The 26,135-nt window shown below is 55.5% G+C and overlaps 1 protein-coding gene across 1 annotated transcript; it reads right to left on the minus strand.

Annotated features, from left to right (window-relative positions):
* Positions 1–25,026, minus strand: Impa2 (inositol monophosphatase 2). Its single transcript, XM_023707513.1, has 8 exons — positions 24,812–25,026; positions 14,097–14,230; positions 8,884–8,988; positions 7,675–7,720; positions 5,923–6,031; positions 2,266–2,374; positions 1,694–1,845; positions 1–338 (listed from the first exon to the last, which is right to left on the minus strand). Exons 1-8 carry the CDS (start codon positions 24,893–24,895, stop codon positions 229–231), a joined length of 849 nt encoding a protein of 282 aa, XP_023563281.1. The 5' UTR covers positions 24,896–25,026; the 3' UTR covers positions 1–228.
* Positions 25,027–26,135: the final 1,109 nt, after the last annotated feature.

Genomic DNA, 26,135 nt, shown 5'->3' on the forward strand with positions numbered 1-26,135 from the left:
GTGCCCTGAGGACAGCAGGGCCCTGCGTTTTCTATGCATTACCTGAGGCTGGGTGAACAATGTGCATTCCCTACAGGCCGGGGCTGGCCCTGGGGGATGCTCAGAACCTGAGACTTTGGGGGCACCAGAGAGAGACCGGTAGGACGCCTGGCCCTGGAGAGGCCGGTGGCTAGTGACGACTGGGTGTGCAGCCTGGGCCGACAGAGCTGCTCTGGGTGGGACTGGTCCTCAGTCGTCCCGCCCGCAGCTGATCGGCTGTAAGGCCTGGGCAACAAGTGTGGCCATCTTCTGGGTACCTGCGGCAACCACTCTGCGTGACATGAGGTCAAGGGGTCCACCTAGGGACAGACAGATGTCAGTTACTGGGTGGAGCTCCCCACAGCCCCAGAAGGGGGTCCCAGGGCACTACGGGAGTCTGGCAGGAGTGTAGGGAGCCCTGAGCCCCTGCGTTTCCGGGTGGGAACCAGACCCTTGGCTCTGAGAGTGTCAGGTCCTGTGACACTCAGGGACAGGGACAGTCCAGCTGGCCGGGCCTCTCTCCACCACACCCCTGGCTGCCACTCGGTCACACTGGCAGCTGTGAGGGTGTCGGATCAGGAGGGCCGGCGGGTGCACTCGGAACTGTGCAGTGCTCGCTTCCAGCAGGAAGCTGGCCTGTGACTTGGTGCTGGGCTCATACTTCCCTCTGGGCTGACAGGGGCAGGAGGACAGGATGACTCCGACTGTGATACACTGCATGCTACGCACTGGGCCAGGGCCAGCAGAGAACAGCCCCTACCGGGCTCCTGCTCCCAGACCTTAGGTGGCAGGAAACGGTGCACAGGCCCCAGGGAGCAGAGGTGCATGCTCGGCCCAGGAGCTGCGGTTCTGAGACAGGAGGAACACGCTACCCTGCGGAGCCACTCTCCTACAGCCCAGCAGGACACCCATGCTGGTGCTGGTGCTGACCTCGGTCTATTGATGGATCTTGGGGAAATGCCTAACTTCAAAGCTTGGTGGGAAGCCAGGTATGGGGCTCCATGCCCCTCATTCCAGCACTCTGTGAGGCTGAGGCAGGATGGCTGCAAGTACAAACCCAGCCTGGGCACCTTAGTCAGATGATTTTTTTTTGTATTTTAGGGAAGGGTCTACAGGGTGTTCAGGCTCTCACTACTAGATCAGACTTATAGTGATCTATCTGCCTGTTTACAGCCTGCTAAGAGCTGGGATGACAAGTGTACACCACCACGCCCAATCTCAATTGCTTTCTCAGCACGTCCCAGGGGGTGGGGCCGGCACGGGCAGGCTCAGGAATTGAATTTAGCCAGATATTGTCTCAAAATAAGATTTAAGAGGCCAGGGAGATAGCTCAGTAGAACAAGTGCTTGCCTGGCAAGCACAAGGGTCTGAGTTCAATCCCTGGTTCCGCAGGAAAAAGAAAAGCATGGGGATGTGAAGTCCATGGCTTTAATCTCTAGTACCACAAAACCAAGAAGCACAAACCTGGGGGAACATGCTAGATGCTCTGTCCACCTCACTGGGGCCCCTTGGGGCCTTGGCACCCCTGGAAACATGCCAGGGAGTTATACATGACTATGGAGTGCTGCTCGTGGGCCGTGGGATCCACGCTGGGCTCTCTGGAGAGCCTGTCCCAGCGTCACCTGTGCCCCTTTTTGCGATGGGCCCAGCATGGGGTTTGGAGCACACAGCATACCTGTGGTGTCTATTACAGTGCCGCCTGCTTCTCTGATGATGACTGTGGCAGCTGCCAGGTCCCAGCAGTGCAGGCCAAACTGGTAATAGGCATCAGCAGCCCCTGCGGCCAGGCGGCAGAGCGCCAAGGTGGAGCTGCCGATGACCCGGATCCTGGGAGGGGAAAGGGGAGGTGGCGGGACGCTGTCCTGTGTTCTTGGGGGCAGAAGGTGGGAGCAGGGGAAGGGCCCATGCAGGGCCCCACGCCACAGCGCCCCACAGCCTGGTGGTTGGCACTGGTGCAGCTAGGTGCGGCCAGCCAGGTTGAGTTCCTCTCGTGGTGACTCACAGCCCATGCACGTGTAGCTGTGTGTGCATGTGTGCTGCACGGACCCCCTCCCCCCATGCACTCATGGACATCAGAGAAGAAGAACGGAGCATGGCTTGTGCAGGAGATGAGGTCTCTGGCCTGGGCCCTCAGGGCAGACCCCGCGCCCACATGGAGCCTGTACCCTCCTGCCCCTGCCTGTGTGCCCAGCGCAGCACAGGGCTCTCTAGAACCCAGAACCCGTGCCCTGGAGCCTGTGTCCATACCCGTGGGCCTTGGCGAGTAGCAGCTGCTCCATGTTGCTCAGGAGCAGCCTCAGCGTGGCGGGGTCCCGCTTGGCACCGATTTCCGTCAGAATCAGGGCCTTGGAGAGATCTGCAGGACAGAATTCCCGAGGGGCAGAGTCAGGGTCTGCGCGCCCTGCAGGACCAGGGCATGCCCAGGGGCGTCACCGTCAGTGCTCTGCACTCTAGGCCTCCCCTGTGGCTCAGGAATTCACCCTTGCCACACAAGGGACCAGGTGACGCCAGGTCCAGCAGTGACATCTGTGCTCCAAGGTACACAGGACACTGAGACAGGGGATGCAAAACTGGAGCCCAGCCAGGCAATTAGAGAATCCTGTCTTCAGAAGAAAGGGAAGATAGGGCCAAGCAGCTAGATGCAGCTCGGTGTGAGCTCCCTGCGTTGATGCCCAGTACCAGAAACACAGACACAGACAGACAGACAGACAGATGGAAGGGACAGATTTGGCGGGGAAAATGCCTCATCTGAAACATTTTTTGGCAAGGTTTTAATATGGACTTTCTTCATCTGGTGGGATCCCAAAGATGGAAACACAGAGGTAAGGTCACCTCTGCGAAGGGGTCAGGCACCTGCAAACTGCACGGTGTCCCCAGAAGCTGTCTCCTGTGGCGGGAGACAACGGGGATGCTGACTGGCCGAGCGAGGTGCTGGAGAGTGGCGGGGTCAGATGCCGCACTGTGCCCCACTGTGCCCCACTGCCTCCCCGGCCCTGTCGGGCCGTCTCGGGCCACACAGATGCTCAGACAGCAAATGCGGCTGTGCCACAGCGGGGAGTAGACGCACTGCCCCTCTCCACTCCGAAACCCCCTTCTGCTGCTCGGCTCTTGGCTCCAACTACATGCTTCTGAGACACCAGGGTCATTCCTGCCAGGCACTCAGCATGGTGGGACCGCACCACAGAAGGCACGGCGGCAGGATGGGCCCCTGGACACTAGGGGCTCCAGCAACAGCAGGGGTCAGCACAGCTCTCGGGCTGGAGGGGGCGCTCGTGAGGGTGTGTGCGTGTGGAGACTGTGCGGTTGCTCAGCTGGGCTGGGAAACAAAACCTGCTCTGAAACACCCAGGTACCAGAGGAGAGAGGCAGGGGTCAGCGGCTGCCTGTCCTGCGGCCTCAGGGAAACAGGAGACAGCAAGGGGCGTCTGCCCTGCCCTCCCCAGTCTGCACATCCAGCTTCCCACCTCACACATACCCAACAAAATGCTCTGTGCATACATATTTTCCCCAGTACTGGGGCTGAATCCAGGGCTCAAGCATACCGGGCAGGCACGCTAGCACCGGCTTCCAGCCCTGTCCTCACTGAGCTGTCGAGGTTGCTTGCCAACCCAGCTCACAGCGAAGCACCAACTCTGCCGCGAGTCCTTGAGCCTCACGCCTACAGGCAAAATGCCTTCTGAGTTATTTGCCTCAGAAAAAGGGAAGGAAAGCTAATTCATCATAATCCCCGCTACTTAGTATCATTCTCCATGATGGCTAGTTCAAACCAGTTACCCACAAGTTTTGTGATTCTTGTATTTTATTTCTCTTTGTCTTATACTTGCCATAATATTTTAGCTCCTCATCAGATACTAATATATAGGCGGATTTAATTTGAAAAATTCTGTGATTTCTTGGGAGGTGGGGTGGCAGGAATGGAGTTCCTGCCTGAGGTAACAAAAATTTCAGAAATCTATTACTGTAGAGTTACATGATACTGTGGATTTAATGAATGCCACTGAAGAACACGTGAAAGAATTACTGAGGTGCCAATTTCGTGCATGCATGTTTCATCACAGTGACACAGATCTGACGGTCGGTCGGTCGGTCGGTCGGTCTCTCTCTCTCTCTCTCTCTCTCTCTCTCTCTCTCTCTCTCCTTTCTTGGTACTGAGGACAGAATTCAGGACTTTGTGCCTGCCAGGTAAACACTTATGCCACTGATCTATCTCCCTGGCTCCTGGATTTTCAAACAGAACTTTTAAAGTGTCTTTTTTTTTTTTTTTTTTCTCAATGTATTTAGTGCAGGGTCTACAGGGTCTCATTGCACAGATTGGGCTCATAGTGATTCTCCTGTTTTCGGCCTCCTAAGCACTGGGATTACAGACCAGTGCCACCATGCCCAGTCTCAGCTGTAGTCTCAGCACCCCCCGAGGGTGGGGCTGGCATGGCACGCCAGGGATTGAACCCCAGTCCCTGCATCTGCCAAAGCAGGCACTTTAATCTGCTGAGCTATCTGGCTGGCCTTTAATCTTTTTGAGAGAGGGTCTCACTATGCAGTTCAGGCTGGCTTTGAGCTCACTTTGTAGCCCAGGCTGGCCTCAAACTCACAACAATCCTACTGCCTCAGCCTCTTGTGTGTGTGCGGTTTTTTTTTTTTAAATTTTATTTTAGTATAGGGTCTACACAGTCTTACTATGTAGATCAGACTCGTAGTGATTCACCTGTGTTCAGCCCCCAGGAGCTGGGAGAACAGGTGCGCGCCACCATGCCCAGTCTCAATTGCCATTTCAGCATGTCCCAGAGGTGGAGCTCACACGGCACACGGGGATCAAACCCTGGCCACTGCATCTGCCTAAGCAGGCACTTTAATCCGTTGAGCTATTTGGCCAGCCCTATGTATATTTTCAGTAAAGCAGAGTTTAGGGCAAATGAAAAAAAATGAATCTGACTTCTGACTATTTGAAAACCCTTATTCCGGTTGAATAGCACTAAGTAGCACTAAGCTACTAAGTAATAGTAGCGAATAGTCCTGTTATTATCTTTCTGGAAACTTCTCCCTTGGAAAAGGAGACGGGTGTCGGTCACTGTGGCAACACTCCCAGCAAGCAGCTCACTGAGGAAAGCGTGTGGCCTTCGGCACCTGAGACTTCAGGGCCTGGCCTCTGGCCCGGTGGGCTTGCGGCCTGTGGCCTCTGGCCCGGTGGCTTGCGGCCTGTGGCCTCTGGCCCGGTGGGCTTGCGGCCTGTGGCAGGAAATGCTCCCTCCCAGGTGCCAGTGCCCCTGCCAGGATGTCCTGGCCCCGTTCTGCCTGCGCCGTGCTCTGGGGACCACATTTGCACCAGTGCCCCTGTGTCGCCTGAGGCTGGCCAGTGACCACCGTGATCTACTCACGTGAAGATCAGATCACTTCCTTTACGTAAAGGCCTACATTGCAGGCGTGGCAGGCCCGACAGGAGCCGCTCTGGGCACGAGGGCTCGAGACCTCGCCGGAGCTTGAGGTGCATGGCTTGTGGACATACTGAATGTCACTCATTGCTCACTTTAACTTGGCTATTTTTGACTTTGACCTAAATAAGTTGAAAAACACAAGTCATTTTTGCGGAAAATTCTGTTTAGAATCCTGTGAGGATGCACGTCAGCATGTGGAAGGGCTGAGGCCACAGCCCATCCCTGGTCTGGGTGGAGACCAAGTTGCCTGCTGACTGGGCTCCTGAGCCTGACAGATGTGAGTGCAAGGCAGACAAGACTCAAAAGACTCTCTGAGTCCCTGTCCCCTCAGCCACACAGATGGACAGAACAGATCTGAGGTCTGGTTCCACCAGGAACAGTGTTCTGGAGCAAGGAGGGCCCTCGGTGGGAGGCTCCCCCCTCACTGCGGGTGCCCCACCACCCCTGGACCGCAGCCCTGTCCCCTGGGAGCCCACCTGTCTCCCCCGAGACACACAATCGCTGGCCATTGCAGAAGGCGCCGTGGCCCCTACGGGCGGTGTACAGCCGCTCCTCCATGCAGTGGTGAACCACACCGAACTCCAGCTGCGGGCAGAAGGAAACAAGGAAGTCATTGTTGGATGTGGGCAGTCACAGTGACAGTGCTAGGGCTACCCAGAGCAGGGGACAGAACTGACCCACCTGAAAGAGGGTGGAACATGTTAGCACCTAGATTCCCAAATAGACATGGCTGGGAAAGCAAGCCCTTTTCTTAATGAACTATATTTTACAATACATGAAGGCAAATAAAAGTACATTAAAATTATCATGATCAAGCCTTAGTCACCAAACATATAGAAAACATTTGGCTGGTTCTTAGGAAATCCTCTTATTTTACAGGGGAACAGGTGTCCCAGGAATCTCAGCAAGGCCCCGAGGAGACCTCAGTGCCCACGTCAGGATCGGCCCACGGGTACTGCCAGACGGCCCTGGCCTCGGCCACATAGACAGCAGCTCACCCTAGGAGTTAGGGGGCAGGAGCAGGGTGTCAGCCCCTTCCTACTTCCTACTCTGGTGACTTCACACAGCCTGCTCAGTTGGGGTGCGTCCCTAGCTCACAGCAAAGGCATTGCTTAGTATCTACAGCTCCTTGCCTGACCACTACCCGCTTGAGTGGTGCCCAGGGCTGCGGGAACCCTGTCACTGGGCACCATGCTGGGGACCCAAGAGCTTGGGAGGGAGGGCGAGGCCAGTCTCCCCTGGTGGGAGTGCTGGCCAGGTGAGGACCCGGCTGCTACCGTCTCTGCCTGCCATCTTCCTGTCTGCAGCCCCTCCTGCTGCTGGGGGTGGGGTGCTGGTGTCTCCCCCAGTGCTATCAGGCCTCCTGCACTCCCTGGTCTCCAAGACATCACTGAACAGACACACATCAGCTGTCGGCTTCTTACCGAAGTTCACTTCTACAGTTCTTTTTGTATTCATGTATGTATTCATTCATTCACTCATTCGGTACAGGGTCTTGCTAGGCAACTCGGACTCACAGTGATCCTGCCTCAACCTCCCCAGCACTGATCTCACAGGCACGCACCACTACAGCCGGTTTCTGGGGCCAGCATGGCACATGCTACTGGGGATCAAACCTGGTTCTTGAGCTTGCCGGGCAGGCACTTAGACTGCTGAGCTATCTCTCCAGCTCACCACTACAGTTCTCACTAAGGCCAAAGGAGATAGTTGTAGTGTGCGGACCTCTGTCTCTCTGCTGGGGAATCTGAGACAGTGAGGATGAAGGTGATACATGCTGCTCCAAGGGCTGCTTTTGAGGCCCCAGGCCCCATTTCTGCAGAATCATGGAACCTGCAAGGACCAAAGCTCTTCAGAGGGACTGACGCAGGCTCAGCCTCCCTAGGGTCCTGCAGGACTGGAGAGGTCCCTGGGAACCCAAGAGGAGCCCCATTCTCATGCCGATAGCCAGGGGATTAAAAAGATCCAGTGAGATGCAGAGATGAGAGTGGTTATCCAAAAATAGGAGCTTCTTGCTGTTTGTGACAAGGTCACAGGCTCGAGGGCCAGAGGGACACTAGCATGGCCATCTGCTCGGAACGTGGTCTCCACAGTAGCCTGCAGCCCGAGTGGGGACAGGGCCTGCCCCAGGGGACCGATGTGGCCCCACACACTTGGGCTTCCTCCTCCCGGCCAAGGCACACAGCAAAGAGCAGCAGGATGGAGGAGGCTGAAGCAGGACCACTGCCTACCTCTCTGTGAACAGCAAATCCGATGCTGACTGCCACCTCGGGGAACCTGCAGGGACAGACAGTGCGCGTGACGCAGGGCAGCAGCTCCCAAGTCCACGTGGCATTGCCCCTAGGTGTCCAAGTCCTTTCCACACTCTGCTGGGTTTGTTCTTGAAAACAGCTTCCCACTACTTTGCTAACTGCCTCCTCCGCCAGCCACAGTGAGCTGGTAAGCTGGGGCCAGGTGAGGCTGCCAACCTCCAAGACAGCTGCACCCCGAGAGCTGCATGAGAGGGTAGGCTCCAGCAGTGACCCCAACACCAGGAGCGTGGCGGGGGCTCCGGGTGGCTGTGGTGTGGATCCCTGTCCCTGCCTGAGTCCCTGCAGCCCTGCACAGGCGAGCAGAGGATGGCTCTTGCTAGGGTGGCTGTGGTTTCATTTGGTGATGTTGTTTCTGCTCAAAATAACCTCTTTTATGTAAAGATTACTGGAGCATAAAAACAAGAAGGAATGAGCAAGGGTCAAGGACCACAGACTAACGGGCAAAAATCCAAATGCAGACACGTGGGAACAAGACCCTGCCCCAGGGCGTGTGGGGTGCCGGCAGGCCAGGCTGGGTCTGCTTCTCCTTGAGTGCCTACTGTGCAGCCAGCACCCAGGCACAGTGCTCCGCATGGCTCCGGCCACGAGGTGACTGCTGAGGCCACAGTGACGGCACACCATGATGTGCACCACAGTGAGCCTGTTTCCAGTTGTGCTCTTTCCCAGCAGCCTCTCTGCCTGCTCCTGAGGGTGGCAGAGGGAACCACCGGAAGCCATGGGTCACTAGAGTCCAGGGGAGACCTTTCCCATGGGTCAGGCTTAGCCAGCAGCGTCTCTGCTGTGGGTGCAGTGGGAGACAAGGGGCTCCTAGTCCTTGGTGGAAGCTGTCACCTTCAGGGCTGCAGCCAAGTCCCCTAAGCCCTGCCCCCCCCCCGACTCAGTGGGCTCTCTCTGGAGGGCACAGCCCCAAAGGGGCCCTTCTTAAATTCAAGCAAACATCTGAAACACATTTGAAGCAGGGCTGCTGTTCTGTTCCAGGGAGCTCTCACGATGGAAGCCCTCAGAACGCTGAGCCTACCTGCCTCCCTTCCAGGCTTGCTCATGCACCCCGCCTTCAGCCTGCTGCTATTGAGAAGGCAGAGCAGAGCAGAGGACAGGCCTTGTGGAGGGCAAGCCTGTCTCACTCACCTGTGCACGAAGTTGCAGGTGCCATCGATGGGATCAATGATCCAGGTGGGGCTGGAGGTGAGCTCACACTTGGCCCCAGCGGCTGTGGCCTCCTCTGCAATGAACCTGTAGTGGGGATTCAGCCTGAGAAAAACAGCTAGGAACACGAGGCTGCAAATCTCAGGCTGCGCCCTGCTGCCTTCAGGACAGAGGAGGTGCAGTGCAGAGGTGTTGGGACTGCGCTTGGCGTGAGCTGCGGCAGAGTCTTGATCCGCCTGCCATAGCCTCAGCGAGACTCGGGAAGGCAGTGACGGTGCGGCATCGCTCAGTGTGGCTCAGGCAGGCCAACCAGAGGGACACTGAGCATGGGCATTCTTGGAGAGCCCGGGCCTGCAGCAGGCCAGCGGGGAGATGCAGGGTGCAGAGTCGGTACCCTGCTTAGCAGCAGGTGTGAGGGGCATGGCCTGGGGGTTGCAGCTCTCCTGCTGTAGTGCAGTGACCACACACGGAGGGCCAGCTGGCGCTGCAGCCCCCAGGGACAAGGGGACCATGGCTGGCTACCCAGCTCAAGGGCCCTCTATCTGTCCTCCCCACTCCTTATTTTTACACTTCCCTGGGCTCAGCTTCCCTGTGGAAAAAGTAGGGTGGGCTTTAACATACTTCCCGTCCATGCCTCCTGGGTCCCCATGGAAGCCCCTCCCTAGGTGGCCTCCTGGGTACTCCTGCCAGGGACATGGCCCAGCCCCAGCCTCTGTCCCTGCACTCAGAGGCAGGCCCTGGGCCCCTACTTGGGAGGAAGTCTCTGCCGACGATGACCCTGCCTGTCTTCAGGGGAGTGAGTGCATTCTCTGGCCCTGCAACCAGGATGGCCTTGAGCACTGTGTGCTGTGGTACAGACAGAGGAGCTGACGGCACACCTGGGTGAGGTGCATGTCACGTGCCCAGCACCCTGCCTGCTGCAGCACCCTTGGGCCCTGGAGGGTGCTGGCCAGGCCAGGCTGAGCTGCAGCCCTAGGAAGGTGAGGAAGCCACAGCCCCAGAGCCTCACACTTGGCCCCTTGCTTCCCTGCACCCCACGCCTCCACCTCTCCTCAGCCTCCAGACGCAGCCCCCAGCCTGTCATCCCCACACAAGTCTCCACAGGTTCAAACTGGCGCTTGGGAGCCCTGGGACTGGCCTGTCTGTCACTTCTCCCAGCTAGACCCTCAGGAACTTGATCTGTATACGCTGTCTTCTGCAGCTACCTGACTATCTTTTCCTGAAAGAAAGTGGCTTGCAATTATGTTTTTAAATAGTCCATACCCCAAAACTCACACCACACGTGCAAACACATAGGCATGTGCATACCAGTGCTTACACTGGACATGAGGTGAATCAGATCAGTGGAAAGACAAGGCTCTCTGGAGGAAGGGAACAGAGATGACTCACAGAGTTGAGGTACTAGGAAAGCGAGGAAGGATCAGCCCTTTTCCTTCTCAACACTCATTCAAGCAGGAGGATGCAGCGTCTGCACTCTGACACCCAGCCTCCACCCGTGTGCCTGGCAGACACAGTCCCTACTAGCATCCATGACTTCTCAGGACACGCAGGGCCAGGTCTGTGGCTCACAGACCAAACTCATGGAGTGCTGACCAGGACTCTTGGTGAAACGCCTGCTGGTGACACTCCTGCATGGTGTGACACTGACAGGGGTACTCACGGTGCCACTTGAGCCCAGGCTGTCACTGTCTGCCCCGGATCCCTGTGTCTGTCTGCCCCCAACTGCCTGCTCTGAAGATGGAGGCCAGTGCACCTCTCGTCCTGCTCACTGTGCCCGAGGACAGTAATCTGCAGCAGGCCCCCTGGCTCCCAGAAAGCCCAGGCTGGGTGGGAAGGGCCCAGAGCCTTTGCATACTCGGCCTGACTTTCTTCACATTAGAAGCAAAAGCGTGGTGGGAGAGAGTGTTTGCAGCTCTCTGCACAGAAGTCGTGGGTCTGAGTGCCGCTGTGAGCGTGGCATCTCCTGAACTCCCTCACACACGTAGAAAAATCCAACTCATGCACCTAACCCTGAGCTGGGAGACTATCCCAGAAACAGTTCCAGCAGAGGAGAGGAGAAAGGCAATGATAAAGTGCAACAACTGGTAACCAGTTATAATGACACATTCTGTAGCTTGATTTAACTACTTTTCTTTCTTTTAAAGAAAATAGTTTTAACAAACTTTCCTTATAATTTTGACAGCAAATACTTCTGAGGCTTTGTGTCCATGGCTACTCTATCCATCTACTCCCTGAGGACCGCAGGACCAATGACATCTGTGGTGCATGAGGCTTGGGCCTGAGTTTGCCGGCCAGCCTGCTATCCAGGGTGACCCCAAGGCCTGGGACAAGGGCTGCAAGGAAGCCCATGTCCAGCTGGCGGAGGAGGAACATGCTTCTTTTTTTTTTTTTGTGGAACCGCGGATTGAACCCAGGCCCTTGTGCCTGCCAGGGAAGCGCTTATTCTACTGAGCCGTCTCCCCAGCCCTAACATGCTTCTTCTTTGCTGAGGATTCTGCTTCATGCTCTGCTTGACTCATGCATTTAGCAGGCCCCACTCTGAGCTGGACGCACAGCAGGGCACTGGGCCATCGGTCCCTTCTGAGGGACACACAGGGCAGTTTAAAGCTGCTGTCCTTTGTCTCTGCCAATTTCAGATAAGGTGGCTCAGGAGAAGGGGTGGGGTCCACATCCAGATGGGTCGGTAATGGCACTGGGCACTTCCAAGCCGGTGCCCCTGGGTCCAACTCAAAGTGATTGTCTGAAACAGGTTTGTGTGCCCGAGGAAGCCGGCATCCACCCCATGCTGAGCTGGCAGATCATGGGCACAGCATGCTCCACGGAGCCAGCCGGAAAAGCCCACCTACCCTGTGTAGTCACTTTCTTTCATCGCCACAGCCTAGGAGGAGGCAGATTCCATGCACAGGGCTGCCCTTAGCTGGGAGCCCCCCTCCGGGGTGAGAGTGCAGCCCAAGAGGGGCAGAGCAGATCGGGACCTTATTGCTCTCAGACCCACTTCACACCTATCTTCCACGATGGGGATCTGAGATGTTGCCTTTTACAGATAAGTAAAACAAAGTCATGAGATGCACAGGAAGCCTGCGCTGGCATTGGCTGTCTTGTGTTTTATTAAAAAACAAGACTCTATGATCCACCTTCAGAATTATTTTATGAAGGACTAAAACCAAGGAAAGTCAAATGCTCAGAATAAAAGTCCTTCCTATGACAGAATGAGAGGCAATCTGCTACCAACATACTGTTTTTAGGGATATTTATTTTGAAAAGAGAAAAATTACATTATACTATTTATAATATATATGCATTTTTCTCTTACTCAAAATATATCAATTAGGTTATGAGCTAAACAATTAAATAACTACATTCTAGTACTATAAAATCTTAGATGTGGTCAGAAGCCCTTCATTAAAATATTTCAGCAAACTGAGGCCTGACCTCCAGTTTTGGCTGGCCACATCCAGGGCCCTTGGAGCCCGGGGCTGTCCAGGAGCAGCCAGAGCTGGGGGTGGGGCACCACCGCTGTCACTGCTCCTGGATGTCTGTGCGGTGCTGCCCCGCCGGGCCCACCGTACCTACGGAGCTGCCGCTGGAGCGGCTACTCCGCACACACCCTCCCAGGGTCCCATGTGGGCTCTGGGCCTCGGCGGCTCCCCCTATAAGAAGTGGCCTCTACTCTGCACACACACAGTAGACACCTCAGTTCCCACCTAGTGGACCCACGCCATTCACAATGACTACTGGACACGAGAACTAGATGTGCAAAGGGCACGCGCCAAAGCCTGGGGCATCCTTGTGCCTGGCCTCACAGAGACCACAAGGCCTTCCCCACAGGCCTGGGTGAGCCAGTCTGGACTGGTGCCACGGCTGCAGCACAGCTGCTCTGCAGAGAAATCTCCGGGAATGTTGGGTGGGGTCTGAAGCGCAGAGAGGGCGGAGCCTTCAGGGCTCTCAGGGATGTGACAAGCCTATGGCGGCACCGGTTCTTAGGTCACCACCACTGCATAGTGCTTCTCTCAAAGAATAAAAGCAATCTAAATGATAAATTCTTTTGACATTGCCATTTCATTATAATTAGGCCTCGAAAACTAAAAATGCATGAATATTTCAGAGCTTATAAATATCTGCCACGGGGCTCAACTTCAAACTAAGTAAGGAAATAAGAAATAACAGCAGCTCAGACACAGAGGTTGCCCACAGAACAGAAAAGAACTTCTAAGAGAGGGCAGGTAGCCAAGATAACCTACCCAGTTCCCAGGAAACTGCAGGAGAAAAGGACACAAGGCCCGTCTCATTCACCCCAGGGAAACTGAACGAAGCCCACCATGTGCCGAGGGAGACTGTCCTGTATCTTCTGCCTCTTAAGACCGTGTGAACGTGGAAGCTGGCCAGGCCCAGTGGCGCACGCCTGCAATCCCAGCACTCAGGTGGCTGAGCAGGACGACTACAAGTTTGGGGCCAGCCTGGTCATACAGCAAATCCCTCTCTCCAAAGACAAAAATGAACCAACAAGAAGAGTGGAGCCTGACAGGTATAGTAATTTATGTCCTTTAGAAAGCTAATGGTCAGTATTCCAGTTTTAGAAACTCAATATTTTTAATAAAGGATGCCCATCTAATAAAGGAAGAAGAGACATCCACATTCAAGGAATTACTGGTTTGTAAGCTGTTTTTAAACTCAAGGGGGGTGGTGTGAGCGTGGAGCTGCTTAGAGCCAAAGAAGATCCGTGGTGTGCATCTCCCCCGGAAGCAGATGCAAAACACTGGGCAAATATTTGAACTTTTCTGAGGAAGAGATTAATGGCTTGCATTAAACCCTCCACAGGGTGAAGGTTAAGAGCTTTGGCTCTCAAGGACAGAGTGGTGTCCTCTGAGGGCTTTGGGGACGGCTGCCCTGGCCTGTGTCCTCACACCAGCAGTGGCTTGGACCCCACGTGGCTGCTGGTCCACCCTGTGAGCTGTGCTCCTCTGGACTCCTTAGCTAGCTGGGCACCTTGCTGTGACCACTGCCAGCCGTCTGAGTTGGGCTGTCTTTCCAAGCCTTCTGGAGACAAAGCTGAGTCAGTGGGTGCTGCAGGGAGCCCCTCCACACAAGGACGTGCGTGGAGCGTCCCGACAACAGGAGGGCAGGTGCAGCATTGGTCTGTGTCCCTGCGAGGAGCGCTGGGGTTTGCAGTTGTCCCCACAGGCCCAAACACTCACGTGTGTGAAGGAAACTGCTTTCGCAGCTCCGAAACGATCAGCTCCTCCGCCAGGCGGTCTGTCTCAGTCACGAGGTCCGCTGCCGATGTCTTTGTCGAGACACGTTTTTCCTCAGAGAGAGCTTTTCTGATGACCTAAAGTAAGTGTATGGAGGCTGTTAAACCAGCAGGCACCCTCCTCCCAGAGGGCCTCCCACCCACTTAGGGCTCGGGTTTGTGGGCCACCCCTCCTCCTTTGAGGATCACGGGTCCAGCTCCCTGGGAGCCTGAATCTCTGTGCAGTGTCACTCCTGTGACAACAGACATCCTGCCAGGAGGCACTATGCCCTGCTGTGGAGCAAATGTCCTATGGAGGAAAAGAAAAGTATGCTTTGGAAAAAGGGCATGGCGCTTCATGATGGGATCTGCTTGGAAGAAAGTGGAGCCTGGCTCGCCCCGACCCTGCGATCCTTGGCATTGGAATTTATGCAATCCGGGCACACGGTGAAAACACTTCCCCTAATTCACATTATAAACCAACCAAGTGGGATACACTCAGGAGGCCACAGTACCCACCCTCGCGCCGGGCACTGCAAGAGACGCAAGGCAGGCGAGACTCCCGACGTTTAGCGCCCGCTCTGCAGCTGTATGAGCTACAACGTGTCCTGTCCCAGCCCATGCTGGTACTAACTGCAGGGGTGCGGGCCGGGCTGGCAGCAGCCCCAGAACCTCCGCCACCCAAGGCTGGTGGGAGGGCTTGAAGCATCGGCAGCCACCCTGGATGGATGCCTGGGAAGCAGCAGGCCGGGAGTGCAGTAAGCACCGTCCCCACCGCCAGTCGGGCCCTCTCCTTTCTTCCCGTTGGCTGCAGTACAGTGAATGGCAGTGGGCTAACAGCTTCATGTTTCTCTCACCATGGTGACAAGGCAGGACCTTGGCTTCTTCCTACCACCCGAGCCCTGTATTTCCCACTGCCCAGTCCCTGCATGTGCCCCTCGGCCCCCAGCCGGGTCAGTATGTGTTCTGTATCGATGATCCCAGGAAGGACTGCTGGCTACCTGGCTGTCCTCACAGCAGCCTCTATGCGCTGTGTACCCTGTTCCTGTACTGAGCCTAGGCCTGGGTAAGGGGCTTTTAAATCTTGGCTATATAAATGACTGACACTATCTTAGCAGATGTGGAGTGTGGGTCATCATGCCCCAAGCGAAGCAGAAAGCAGCCACATGCAGTAACGTCCACTCCAGTGCCCGCCAGCTTCCGCCCAGCTTGCTACTGACTGGCACTCACAACTCCCTGCGTGTCGCCGTTGCTTCCTTACGACACCACCCTGCACACGCCGACTCCTCCCGTGCAAGCCTCCACAGGGCCCTTGTTTGGAGATTGCAGCACGTCAGCCACACGCAGCAGCCACTTGCCAGCTGCCCTAAATTCCAGGGCAGGCTGCTCAGTGCCTATTTTGTGCCTGGTACAGTGGGGGTGACTCAGCATGGGCCTGTGTGCGTGTGTGCTAGGGTGTGCCTGCGCAAAGCACATGTTTGTGTTGAGTGCGTGACATGTGTGATGCGCCTGTATCTGTGGTCCACAGCAAGACAGAGAAAGATGCCCTAACCAGAAGGTGCAGTGCTGGAGCGTCTAGGGTCTTCTTGAAATGAAAACTGTGGTTAGGCAGGGTACGGTGGTACAGCTATAAGCCTAGCACTTGGGAGGCTGAGGCAGGAGGATCCCAAGTTTGAGCCTCGCTTGGGCAATTTAGAAAGATTCTGCCTCAAAATAAAAAAAATAACTTGGGATGTAGCTTAGTGTGAAGGTCTTGGGTTTAATCTCCAGTGTCAGAAAAGAAAAAGAAAGAAAGGAGACGAGCTGGGGCCGCACATGGACCCCCTCGGAGCTGGGCTGCTCCCTCCACCCCTGGCTCCTGGGCTGCTTTCCCTCCACAGCAGGTGGCAGCTCCCAGCAATGCCTTGTACATATCCGCTGCAGCCAGGGTCAGACAGAGCCCAAGGGAGCTGCGTGAGCGAGCATTCCTGCAGCAGAGCTGATGCTTGTGGCCACAGGCTCCCCATCTCCCCTTCTCCCTTTTAGGAACCAAACCTGTGTTAGCATGGCTCAGAGCTGCTCTGAGGTCCGCACTACCCTGCCTGGAAGACTGGCGGATGCTCCCACAAAGCACTGCCAGCCTCAGGTGGGCCACACTAGGCTTCCTGGGTCACAGCGTGCTGGCTCTGCTGGGGCACCTGCAGGGAGGGCAGCCGTGGACATGGAGGGGATGTGTGCGTGGACCAAGTCTCCAGCAGGAACCTCGACTACTTGGCTAAGAAAAGTCTGGTGCACACATTTTCCTGCACAGAGACGAGAGCAGGCAGCGAAATGGCCTTAGTCAAGGGCTGCTCTCACCAGTTTCCTGGGGTGGGGGTGGGGCCTCACCCTGCCCCCCAGGTGCAGATTCAGGCGCTACCATTCTACCAGCCGTGAGGCAGAGGGTTTTTCTGTTAGCGCTTTCCAGTTACTTGCTAACCCTGCACTCCACAGACCTCCAGTGACATTCTATTAATGTTTAATACATAAACACAGCCCCAAGTCACGGAAGCCCAAATCCCAAAGTCCAGGAAAGGCACCCGAGACATACAAGTGTGTCCACTGCTTTTCCTGCCGTGCCCCATCCTGGCTCTGCACTGTGTGCCCCAGTCTGTCCCTGCAGAACCAGAGCACACATCCAAGGAGCTCTGCTCCTCCCTTTTACCAGGTGGGTGGATGTGCTGCAGGGGTGGCCTGAGGATGCGCCCCACCAGGCTTCAGACCTGCCTGAGCACACACAGGGAGGGGCAGGTGTTTTAAATGCCAACTTGCTTGGGTTCCAGGTGCCCAGGTGTATACCGGCTTCCTCGAGGGGCTGTTTGATGGCCCCAGTTTTAGGTTGGTAGACAGGGCTCTACAGTCTCCACTGGGTGGTTTCATCCCATTGGTGCAGCCCCCCCCCAGCAGGTGGGACTTCTGGGGACCCACCCCAATGCTGTGGGCTCTTCCTGCCAAGTGGTCTTTGACCCGAGTGCTGCACTCCGAAAGGCCCTTCCTGGGCCTCACCTGCCCACTCATCCTGCAGGTGGCCTCACCAGCCTGTGGCATGCTTTCTGGAGGAGACCCATTCATGTGACAATCAGCCAAATCGAAGAGGTCATCAGTCACCCAGGATACACTGTGGCCACCAAATGGAGTCATGTGGCTGCACTAACAAGCCACAGGTCACCACACTCCCTTCACCATGGGGAAGAGGGGCACAGGGCAAAGAAGGCAGCCCCAGGACTCTGGGTTTTCCGGGCACAAGACCAGCAGGTTCCCAGGCTCTCGACTTTTTCTGCCTCCGACAGGCTCATGCTGGGTGCATACACCCTGCGCCCTCAGCGCAGAGCTGCTCCAAAATGGCCTGAGGGTGCTGCACTTCTGCGCAGAAGCTGGGGGACCCGTTTGCACCGTGCACTCCTGTGGTGGAGGTGCTCCTTGGTGGCCTTCACCCTCCACCCAGGACCAGAGCTCATCTCACAAACATTCCTGTGCTCCTGGGACAACTGAGCTCTCCCTGAACCAGTGGCTCTGTGCCCAGGGCAGTTCTGGCAGCAGGTCACAGATGCCAAGTACTCAGTCCTTCCACAGGGTAATCTAAGGGTAATAACAGTTACAAGGAAGAAAAGATCTGGGTGCGGCTTAGTGGCGGAACATTTGCTTAGCACGTGGGAGGCCCTAGGTTCCATCCCCAAATTGAAAAAAATGGAAACCCAGACTCAGCTGCTGCCAGTTGCTCAAGGTCACAGCAAGGTCAAAGGCAGGGAACGAAGCCCAGCACAGGCACCCTGGATCCTCAGTTCCTGTATGGAGCTGCTGCCCACAGCTGACCTCCAGAAATCCTGAGGCTGGCCAAGCCTCAGGAAAACAACCTCATCTGTGTGGACCCTTCAGTCTTCTAGGGGAAGAAAAGTTGCAAGGCAACCAACTGCTAGCCAGAAGCTCAGCCCAGTGCAACCCACCTCCCTCTCCCCAGGCTGGGTCCCAAAGCCTTGTCCCCCCCTGAAGCCCTCTACCCAAAGCTGGGAGGGGGTCCAGAAGAGCAACTCCCCACCCCCAGTACTCGATGCCCCTCTCAGCCCTCAGCCACCCTCTCCATTGGGCAACACTTTGCTTGGGTCGGCAAGTAACCCTCTTAGGTCCACAGAGGCCGGGCTTCAACCTCTACCTGCCTCTTTAGGGCTTCCCAGACTCCCTGAGCACAGGGCCACAGGAGGGAGGGCTGAGGGCTGGCTGAAGGTACCTCTGGGCTCCTTCCTGTTCTTCTCTTTGTGTTGTTTTTCTCACAGTGATACACATGGAGTGTGCCGGCTGGCACAGGGTAGGTCAGGCCAGATGACCTGCGCGCGAGAAGCCACTCCCTCCCTCTCGATGCTGCCACCTGCTCCTGTGCTTCCTGGGGACTGCTGAGTCTCAATGCCAGCAGGGTAGGGCTCAGAGGCAGAATGCTCGCCTCGCAGGCATTAGACCTGGGCTCCACCTCCAGCACCGACTCGACTAGGATATGCTGGTGGGTTTTTCATCAAGGTGAAGCCCACCCTTTGAGGCTCAGCAGACATGGAGGGCATGGACACAGGGCCGTGACAGGGGCTGGGAGCCTGAAGGGGCACTGCCTGCCCCTCACCTCCTGTGGCAGCTATCAGCTGCAGGAGAGAGGCGACCTTTCCAGGGAACAAAGCTGCCCAAGAGATGACCACCTGCTGGTCTCCTGGGACCTCCCACAGAGAGGCAGAGGCTCTGGGGTCTACTGAGGGACCCATGGCCATCTGGTGCTCTTCCTGCCCATGCCAACCACAGTCCAGGGCCCTGACTTCTCTGTGCCATGACGTCCATGCCCACGTCTCCCAGTCCCTCCTCAACTCCAGCCCAAGCGCACTATCTCATTGAGGCAGGTAGCTCAAGCTGGACATGGGATTTCCATCCAACATGTTCCTCTGGAGGTCACTTCTAGGGGCAAGTCTTTCAGCCAATCGAGAGCCCTGAAGTCAGCCTTGGCCTTTTTGGTTCACCCCAGATCCACTCCAGGGCAACCCCTCATCTCACCTCTCCCACTACCTTCTTCCTCACAGCCCACACTGCTCCTAGCATGTAGCTTCCTACCAGAGGTCCAGTTCCAGTCCTCATGGTGCCGTAGGGCCCATTGTAGCCAGGTGGCTTGGGGCAAGTGGGCCCCTTGCCACACTCAGCTGGAACCTCACATCACATCCCTCACACTGGAGTAAAGGCAGAAGGAAGGTAGGGACCCACCACCAATAGAGCTAGATGAATTTACTTCTCAATGTTTTAGCACCACCACTAAAAAACAAACAGATATAAAAACAGAACAGAGGGCCGGCAAGATAGCTCAGTGGAATAAACGCCTGCTTAGGCAAACACAGGGACAGGGGTTCAATCTCAGCACCACATGATGTGCCTGGGCTTGCTGAGCCAGGCACCGAGTCCGAGCGTGGTGGCACATGCCTGTAATCCCAGCACTGGGGAGGCTGAAAACAAGAGGACCACTATGAGTCCAAGCTGTGTAGTGAAACCCTGTATCAAATACAAACAAACAAACAAACACACACAAAAAAATAAAAAACAAACAAACAAACAAACAAAAAAAAAACAGCAGAAAACACCAAAGAGTCCAATACAAATGTAAAAGCATTAAAACTGTAATAAAGCCCTGGTGGTGTAGCTCAGCGGTTAAGGCTGGCAAGGCTGGGGTTAGAACCCAGAAACTCAATAATCAGTCAATCAATCAATCAATCAATCAACCAAACCACCAGAAAAGACTACCTCAGAGCCATCAGAAGGGTTGGACCAGAAAACCCAGGCTACACCCACTGTGGAGGAAGCTGTGGGGTGGGGCACCTCTTCCCCTGGGGAATCGCTGTCTGGCCAAAGGTGCTACACACAGCTATAGACGGGTGCAAGTGGGCTCCAACATCATTCGCGTCAACCCTAAGCCTCAAGGGCGCAAGTCGGACCCTGTCTAGCTTCCTGGAGGAGCACGAAGGAGTAGAGACGCCCTTGCTTAACAACAGCTCAGCAGCACTCTCCAAGGGCACCCTGTGCAGACCCGGTGGATCAGTGGGCTCCCTCTCAGGGCCTGCTGAGCTTGTGGGCCACTGCTCTAATTGCATGGAAGACACCTAGAGGGGCTGGGGTGCAGCTTAGTGGGGTGGGTGCGTTGGTATTCAGTTCCGCTGGGGCTCCAGCCCAACACTATCAAAAAATAAAAACAAAGATCTGTTGGGAAGATGGACAGTTGCTTGTATATACATAGAAAATTAAACAAATAGAAAACATGGAACTTTTTTTTAAGGGAAAACCCAAGTTGTGTAGGAAAGGAAGGAGTGAGCCATGCACGGCCTTGCCGCACTACGAGCTACACCCGCGTGGTGGCCCTGGCGCGGGCACAGGCACAAAGAACCTAACGGGGAGTGGCTGCAGTGCAAGACTCCAGAAAGCACAGGGGCACATGACTCGGAAAGTGGGTGCAACCCCCAGAAACAACCAACAGGGCCCTCAGAGCAGAACAAGGGTGGGGTGAGCAGGAGAGGTTGTTGCTGTGCTGTGTGTGTGCAGGGTCTCGTAGTGATCCTCCTGATTTCTGCCTCCCTAGCGCTGGGATTACAGGGGTGCGCCACCACGCCCAGACTCCATTCACCGGCTCAACATGCCCGGGGGTGGGGCCCGTGCAGCATGCGGAGCCAGGAATTGAACCCTGGCCCCTACGCTTACCTAAGCAAGCGCTTAGTCTGCTGAGCTACACCGCTGGCCCTTGCTGTGCTGATGAAGGTCCTCTTACCACTTGTATGCTCAATTCCCTGTGTGGCCACAGTGGAAATGACAGATCTAAGCACACTGTGTTGGGGGACCAGGCCTCACAGTGGGAGAGGTGGGTCAGAGTCCAGGATGCACTTCCTGCTCCAGGGATCCAGAGCTGGATGGAGGATACCTGTGGTGGATGGCTAATTGGTGATCAGCTTATACTCAGCTGAATTAAACTAGCGTGGTGCTGGGGGGAGGGGGCCCACCTGAGGGCTGTTGCCAGCAACACAAAAGGCAGAACAGGAGAAGCTGCCCAAATGCTGTTAGGGATGTTATCTGGAGAAGCCATTGGAGCTGTTGGAGGTTGCTATTTCTCTTGGGCTGTTTGGCTGGAGGACGGTGTCATGCTGGCTTTCCTGATGAAACTGGCTGTTCTCAAAAGAGGAGGAGCTCAGGACCTCCTTGTAGTTCAGGATGGCTGTGGTTCACTTTTGGGGAGCTCTGGTCCTCACTTTGAGCATCACTTCCTGGCTTGGGAGGCGAAGCTGGTGCACTGCTCAGCCTCATGAAACTTGCTGCATTGGCTTTCCTGATGGGAGCTCAGCTTTCCTCATCACTGGAGGAGTTTGGAACTTCACTGTCACTGAGGATGGCTGTGGTAACTTTGGGGGAGCTCTGGTGCTTACACTGAGCATCGCTTCCTAGCTCTAGTTCAGATCCCTCAGCCTGCTGGCACAGATCCTTCATCCTTTGTAGCTTCCACCACCGGCCTTTGGGCCTTCCCAACACAGATCCATGAAGCAGACCTGCATGTAACTTTATTGTGGGCTCTAGGCCACCAGCTGAACTCATGGGAGGCATTGTTATGAGCTCTAGGTTTCCAGCTGGACTCACGCAGGATATTAGGATCTAGGCCCTCAGCTGGATTCTTTAGTATTCAGTGTGTGGATAGATTTCCTGCATTTGTTGTATGTGATTCTTGGTGACTCATTATAAAATATTATAAAATGTGTCCTGCACTATATTGTTCACCTTGCAAAAGAACCCCAAACCACAACAGCACCCATATTTAAACACCCCACCATAGGGAGCATGGGCCACCCAGCCACGGGTGGGAGAAGCAAGCCAGAAGACTGCCAACTTGGCGGGGCAGGGAGAGGGACAGGGGTCCCTACAGATGGAGGCAGGGGCTTTGCAGCTGGTGGAAAACCGCATGTGCTTTGAGATCAACATGCACAGCCCTGGGCCTGGTCAGGTGAGGGATAGCACAACGGGTGTCAGAACAAAAGTCCCCATCCTCAAGGCTACCATCTGCAAGGGTGCATGGCCACCTGCAGAGGGAGATGCTCGTCCTGGCTTTGTGTCCTCACCCTGTCCTAAGACTCGGCTGTAGGCACAGAGGTGAGCTTCACTGTGAAGCAAGCGGAGGTCAAGGGCCTTCTCCCCTGCACAGGCAAGAGCATTTGGGATGCTCACTCCAGCACCTGTACTATGTGCGCAGCGAGCCCTTGCAGCTGTCAGGTCCACCTGCCTCTTACCTGTACCCCTGCCTCCTCAGACGTGGGCGCTGGTTTGGCTAAAGGAAAGCTGAACTGACCTGGGGCTCGATGGCCCTGACTGTGGGGTTTGAGGTCGCATCTGCCTGCCAACCTGCGAAGGAGTGGCCTGCACTGATGCTCCTGGTGCACCAACACTGCATGAGTGTACAGGAGGGGTGGCGAGCATGTGCGACTCGGCGACTACACAGGTCTCCCCAAGAAATGAGCCCTTGGCTGCATGCAGCGGGCAGCCAATCTCTGAGGAATTCTTATAATTAATGTATAAGATACATTAATATATAATAGAAAATCAGTTGCTCTCAATTTGATGGCAACCCTAAAAATTTCGTAGTTAACAATTCCTAGTCATTGGCAAGATGGTGGTGCCCGGGCTGTTGCACTCTTTGTCACGGCTGCTGGTTCTGGCTGGACCAGTGCAGTCCTTCACCACACTCAAAGGTCTATGTGCGGTCCCCACAGAATGACAAACCAGACTGAGTGAAAGTTGGGCTGACCTTGGGCACCACTGCCTTCCTTTGATTCTCTCATCAAACAACATAATGAAGATGTTTCAGAATATAAAAGAAATGGGTTGGAATGAGCTTTGGAGCACATTACTCACATAGTGTGTTCCTCATACAGTTATAACAGATGCTCTGGCGTTTCCAACCTGTTGGCTTGTGACTGGGAGAACAGTTATATGTAAATGTGTATCAAGACAGCCTTTGTGTTTTGCTTCATGAAAGAAGTAAAAATATGTATGTATCAAAAAACCAAAACAATTCCTAGTAACAATTTTCCTAAACTGGTGCTAATAAATTGCAATCAGGCATGCTGGGGGACTAAATTTACCTTTCTATTCCTTCCCTAACAACTGGAAAAGAGCTTGGGGTGTAGCTCAATGGTACAGCACACTCCCAAAAAACCTGAAGCTCTGGATTCCAACCTTTATGCCCCAAAACCAAAACAATGTAAAAAAACCATTGTCATTCAAAGATGCAAAAGGGTACAAAGTCTCTAAAAGACAAAATGTGTATTAAGATTAAACAATAATTGTTTCTTTTATGTTTTGTAATATTTGCAATTTTCATTAGCATTTTAAAATGTATGGAGCAGGCCGGGTATATAGCTCAGCAGCATCAGTGCCTGCCTGGCAAATGCAAGGTCCTGTGTTCAATCCCAGGACAAAAAAAAAAAAAAAAAAAAGACAGCAGTGACTTTTTATGCTAAATGAGTGACCTTTATATCTGTTTTTGATATGTAATTTTGTGTTTTCTTAGACAGGGCCCCTAAATTGTCTATGCTTTTGGCCCCAAGAAGCCTGGAAGCAGGAATCACTAACACTGTGACTCAGGATGCAAATGCCCACACCATTAATACTGTTATTTGTACTGGAGGTGTGCAAGGCTGTGGCCGCTAGCCTGGGAGGAGACTTCTGAAAGGTGGGTGGCTGGGACCAGAGGTGGGGATGACTACAGGGAACTGCAGGATCGGGTGGGAGCACTAAAGAGGAAGGAAGGGGAGAACAGAGTGGCATCTCGCAGGAGGGGCAGTAGGGTGGTGGGAGATGGCCTGGGTGCTCGCACTGGGTCCAGTGTCCGAGGGACCAGGGCACAAACACTGATCTTTTGGGAGGCCTCACCTTTGAACACTGGATCTCAACGCTCCACCTCAGGAGCGACTTTGGAAGCCTGGCTCCAGTGTCAGGTATGCCCTCAGGCAGGCATCTGGTGAAAGTCACCACTCCTGCCTTTCCTCCTAGATGGGCTGTCTTTTCCTGGCAGCTCTGTGATCACTCCACAAGCACCATTTAGCTGAGCAGATCCTTGTGCACAGGTGGCAGCCACTTTGGGTGGCCTCTGTCCCAGTCACCAATGCCTGGGTCCCTTACTCAGCCACCATCTGGTAAGATGCTCAAAAGGAGCAGAGTCCAGGCTTTCTGACCAGACTCCTAATGGGGGATCTTTATTTCACACGCGTCTTTAAAAAAGCTCTGCTATTATTCCAGAGCTGAAAAGTCACCCGGGACCCTTCCCACTCCCGAGACCCTGGAGAGCTGCGCTGTGGCTCGGCAGGCGGTGCCAGCGCAGCACGTGCTCAGTGAAAACTTAGAGATTCAAGCTGTTTCTTCCAGGTTGTGAATGCGAAGAGCACAGACCCAGAACCTGACCCTGCGGGGCTCCACCAGGCAGCAACGGGCCCGGGCGGCCTGGGGGTGCGGGCTGCACCCCTGGGAGCTCTCCCGGAGCCCCGGCCTCCGGGAAGAGCCCGGGTGGCACCTGCACTTGGAGCGTCCCAACAGCTCTCTGGGACCTCTGAGCCAAGGAAACGCTGCCCGCCCGCGCAGACCCGAGGGAGCGCAGGCCGCCCGGGGCCACCCGCTCACCTGTCCAGCGCGCCGGGCCAGCTGCACCGCCGCCTCAAAGCACTCGTCCCACGGGCTCCCCGGCTCCTGGTCGCCCGCCTTCATCACGGCCGCCAGCGTGTTCCTCACGCAGCTGTCACCCTCATACACCGCGGTCCTCCCACGCCGCTGCGCTCCTCGCACGCCGCTGTTGCCCTCCGGAGCTCGCGCTCTTAACGCCACCCGCAGGAAGCGCGCGGAAGCCCCGCCCCGCCCCCGCCCCGCCCCCTGGCCGTGCGCCAATGGGTGGCCCCGCTTCTCGACACTCCCATTACAGGCCCCGCCCCCGAACCTTTCCTGAACACCAATTGGCGCCGAGCTTTGTCTTCCACACCCTCCGTGGGAAACCCTGTCCCCACCGGCCTCCGGGCCTTGGCCCCGCCCACCTCGGGGTCCCGCCCTTCTCGTGCCAACTCCTCAGGGGAAAACTGGGGTACCTGGTGTGGAACATTGGTTGGGACCGGGTTAGGGGATCCGTTGGCGGGGTCCTGGGAGAGTCTCCATTGGTGGAGCCCTAGAGAACACAAGGCGCCCCGGATGTGGACAGCGCCCTGACAAGGTGAGGGTTGGTGGGATGGCTGCTGGGGTGAGGGGAGAACACTGGTGGCAGGCTCTGGGATCACGAACAGTTCAGACTCAAGACTCAGACTTGGAGGGGATCCAGGAGCGTACTCTGACTTTCAGTCACAAGGCCCTGGCGGGGTACTGCAGGTGTGCTGCCTTGCTGACCACAGGGCCTGAGCCAGCTCCTCCTGGGCATGCCCCCGCCTTCCCTTTGTTACTGAGGACTGAACCAAGGGTCTGCCCAAAGCTACACCCTCGTCCTTTTCACTTTTTATTTTAAGGCAGGATCTTGATAATGTACCCAGGCTAGTCTCAGACTTGGTCATCCTCCTGCCTCAGCCTCCCAAAGGGCTGAGAGCTCAGGTATACACTCCCAGACAAGCTACTACCTAGCTTCTTAGGAAAATCGTAGACCCTCACCAATGTGTTCTGCAGTGCTGCTTGCAGGTCTCGGAGGACAGCTGGAGTCTGCGTAAAAAGAGACCTGCTTTCCGGGCCACTTGCTGCAGGGGCCTGGTAATGATTGTAGTTTTGGTGAGTGTTTGTGTTGACATACCTCATGGAGAGAGACTAGATGTCCTTGAGACAAGGATTACTCGGGGTGGGAGGCATTAAGAAAACAGGTGGTCCTCCCTCTGCAGCCTGCCCCTCCCCAGGCTCGGAGAAGGAAGCCAGGCCCACCTTGGCTCTGCTGGGTTCTTCACGTGTTCAGAGCAGAGATCACGAGCTGGGCTTTTGAAAC

The sequence above is a fragment of the Octodon degus genome, unplaced genomic scaffold (genome assembly GCF_000260255.1).
Source record: "Octodon degus isolate 3935 unplaced genomic scaffold, OctDeg1.0 scaffold00295, whole genome shotgun sequence".
Classification (NCBI taxonomy): domain Eukaryota; kingdom Metazoa; phylum Chordata; class Mammalia; order Rodentia; family Octodontidae; genus Octodon; species Octodon degus.

Bases quoted from the DNA above. Each gene is read 5' to 3' on its own strand.
- Impa2 (XM_023707513.1), bottom strand. From the start codon at position 24,895: ATGAAGGCGGGCGACCAGGAGCCGGGGAGCCCGTGGGACGAGTGCTTT. The intron at 1,846-2,265 runs GTATGGACACAG...TTCCCCTCCCAG, and splicing joins CTACTCGCCAAGGCCCACGG to GATCCGGGTCATCGGCAGCT. The intron at 339-1,693 runs GTATGCTGTGTG...GTCTGTCCCTAG, and splicing joins CACTGTAATAGACACCACAG to GTGGACCCCTTGACCTCATG.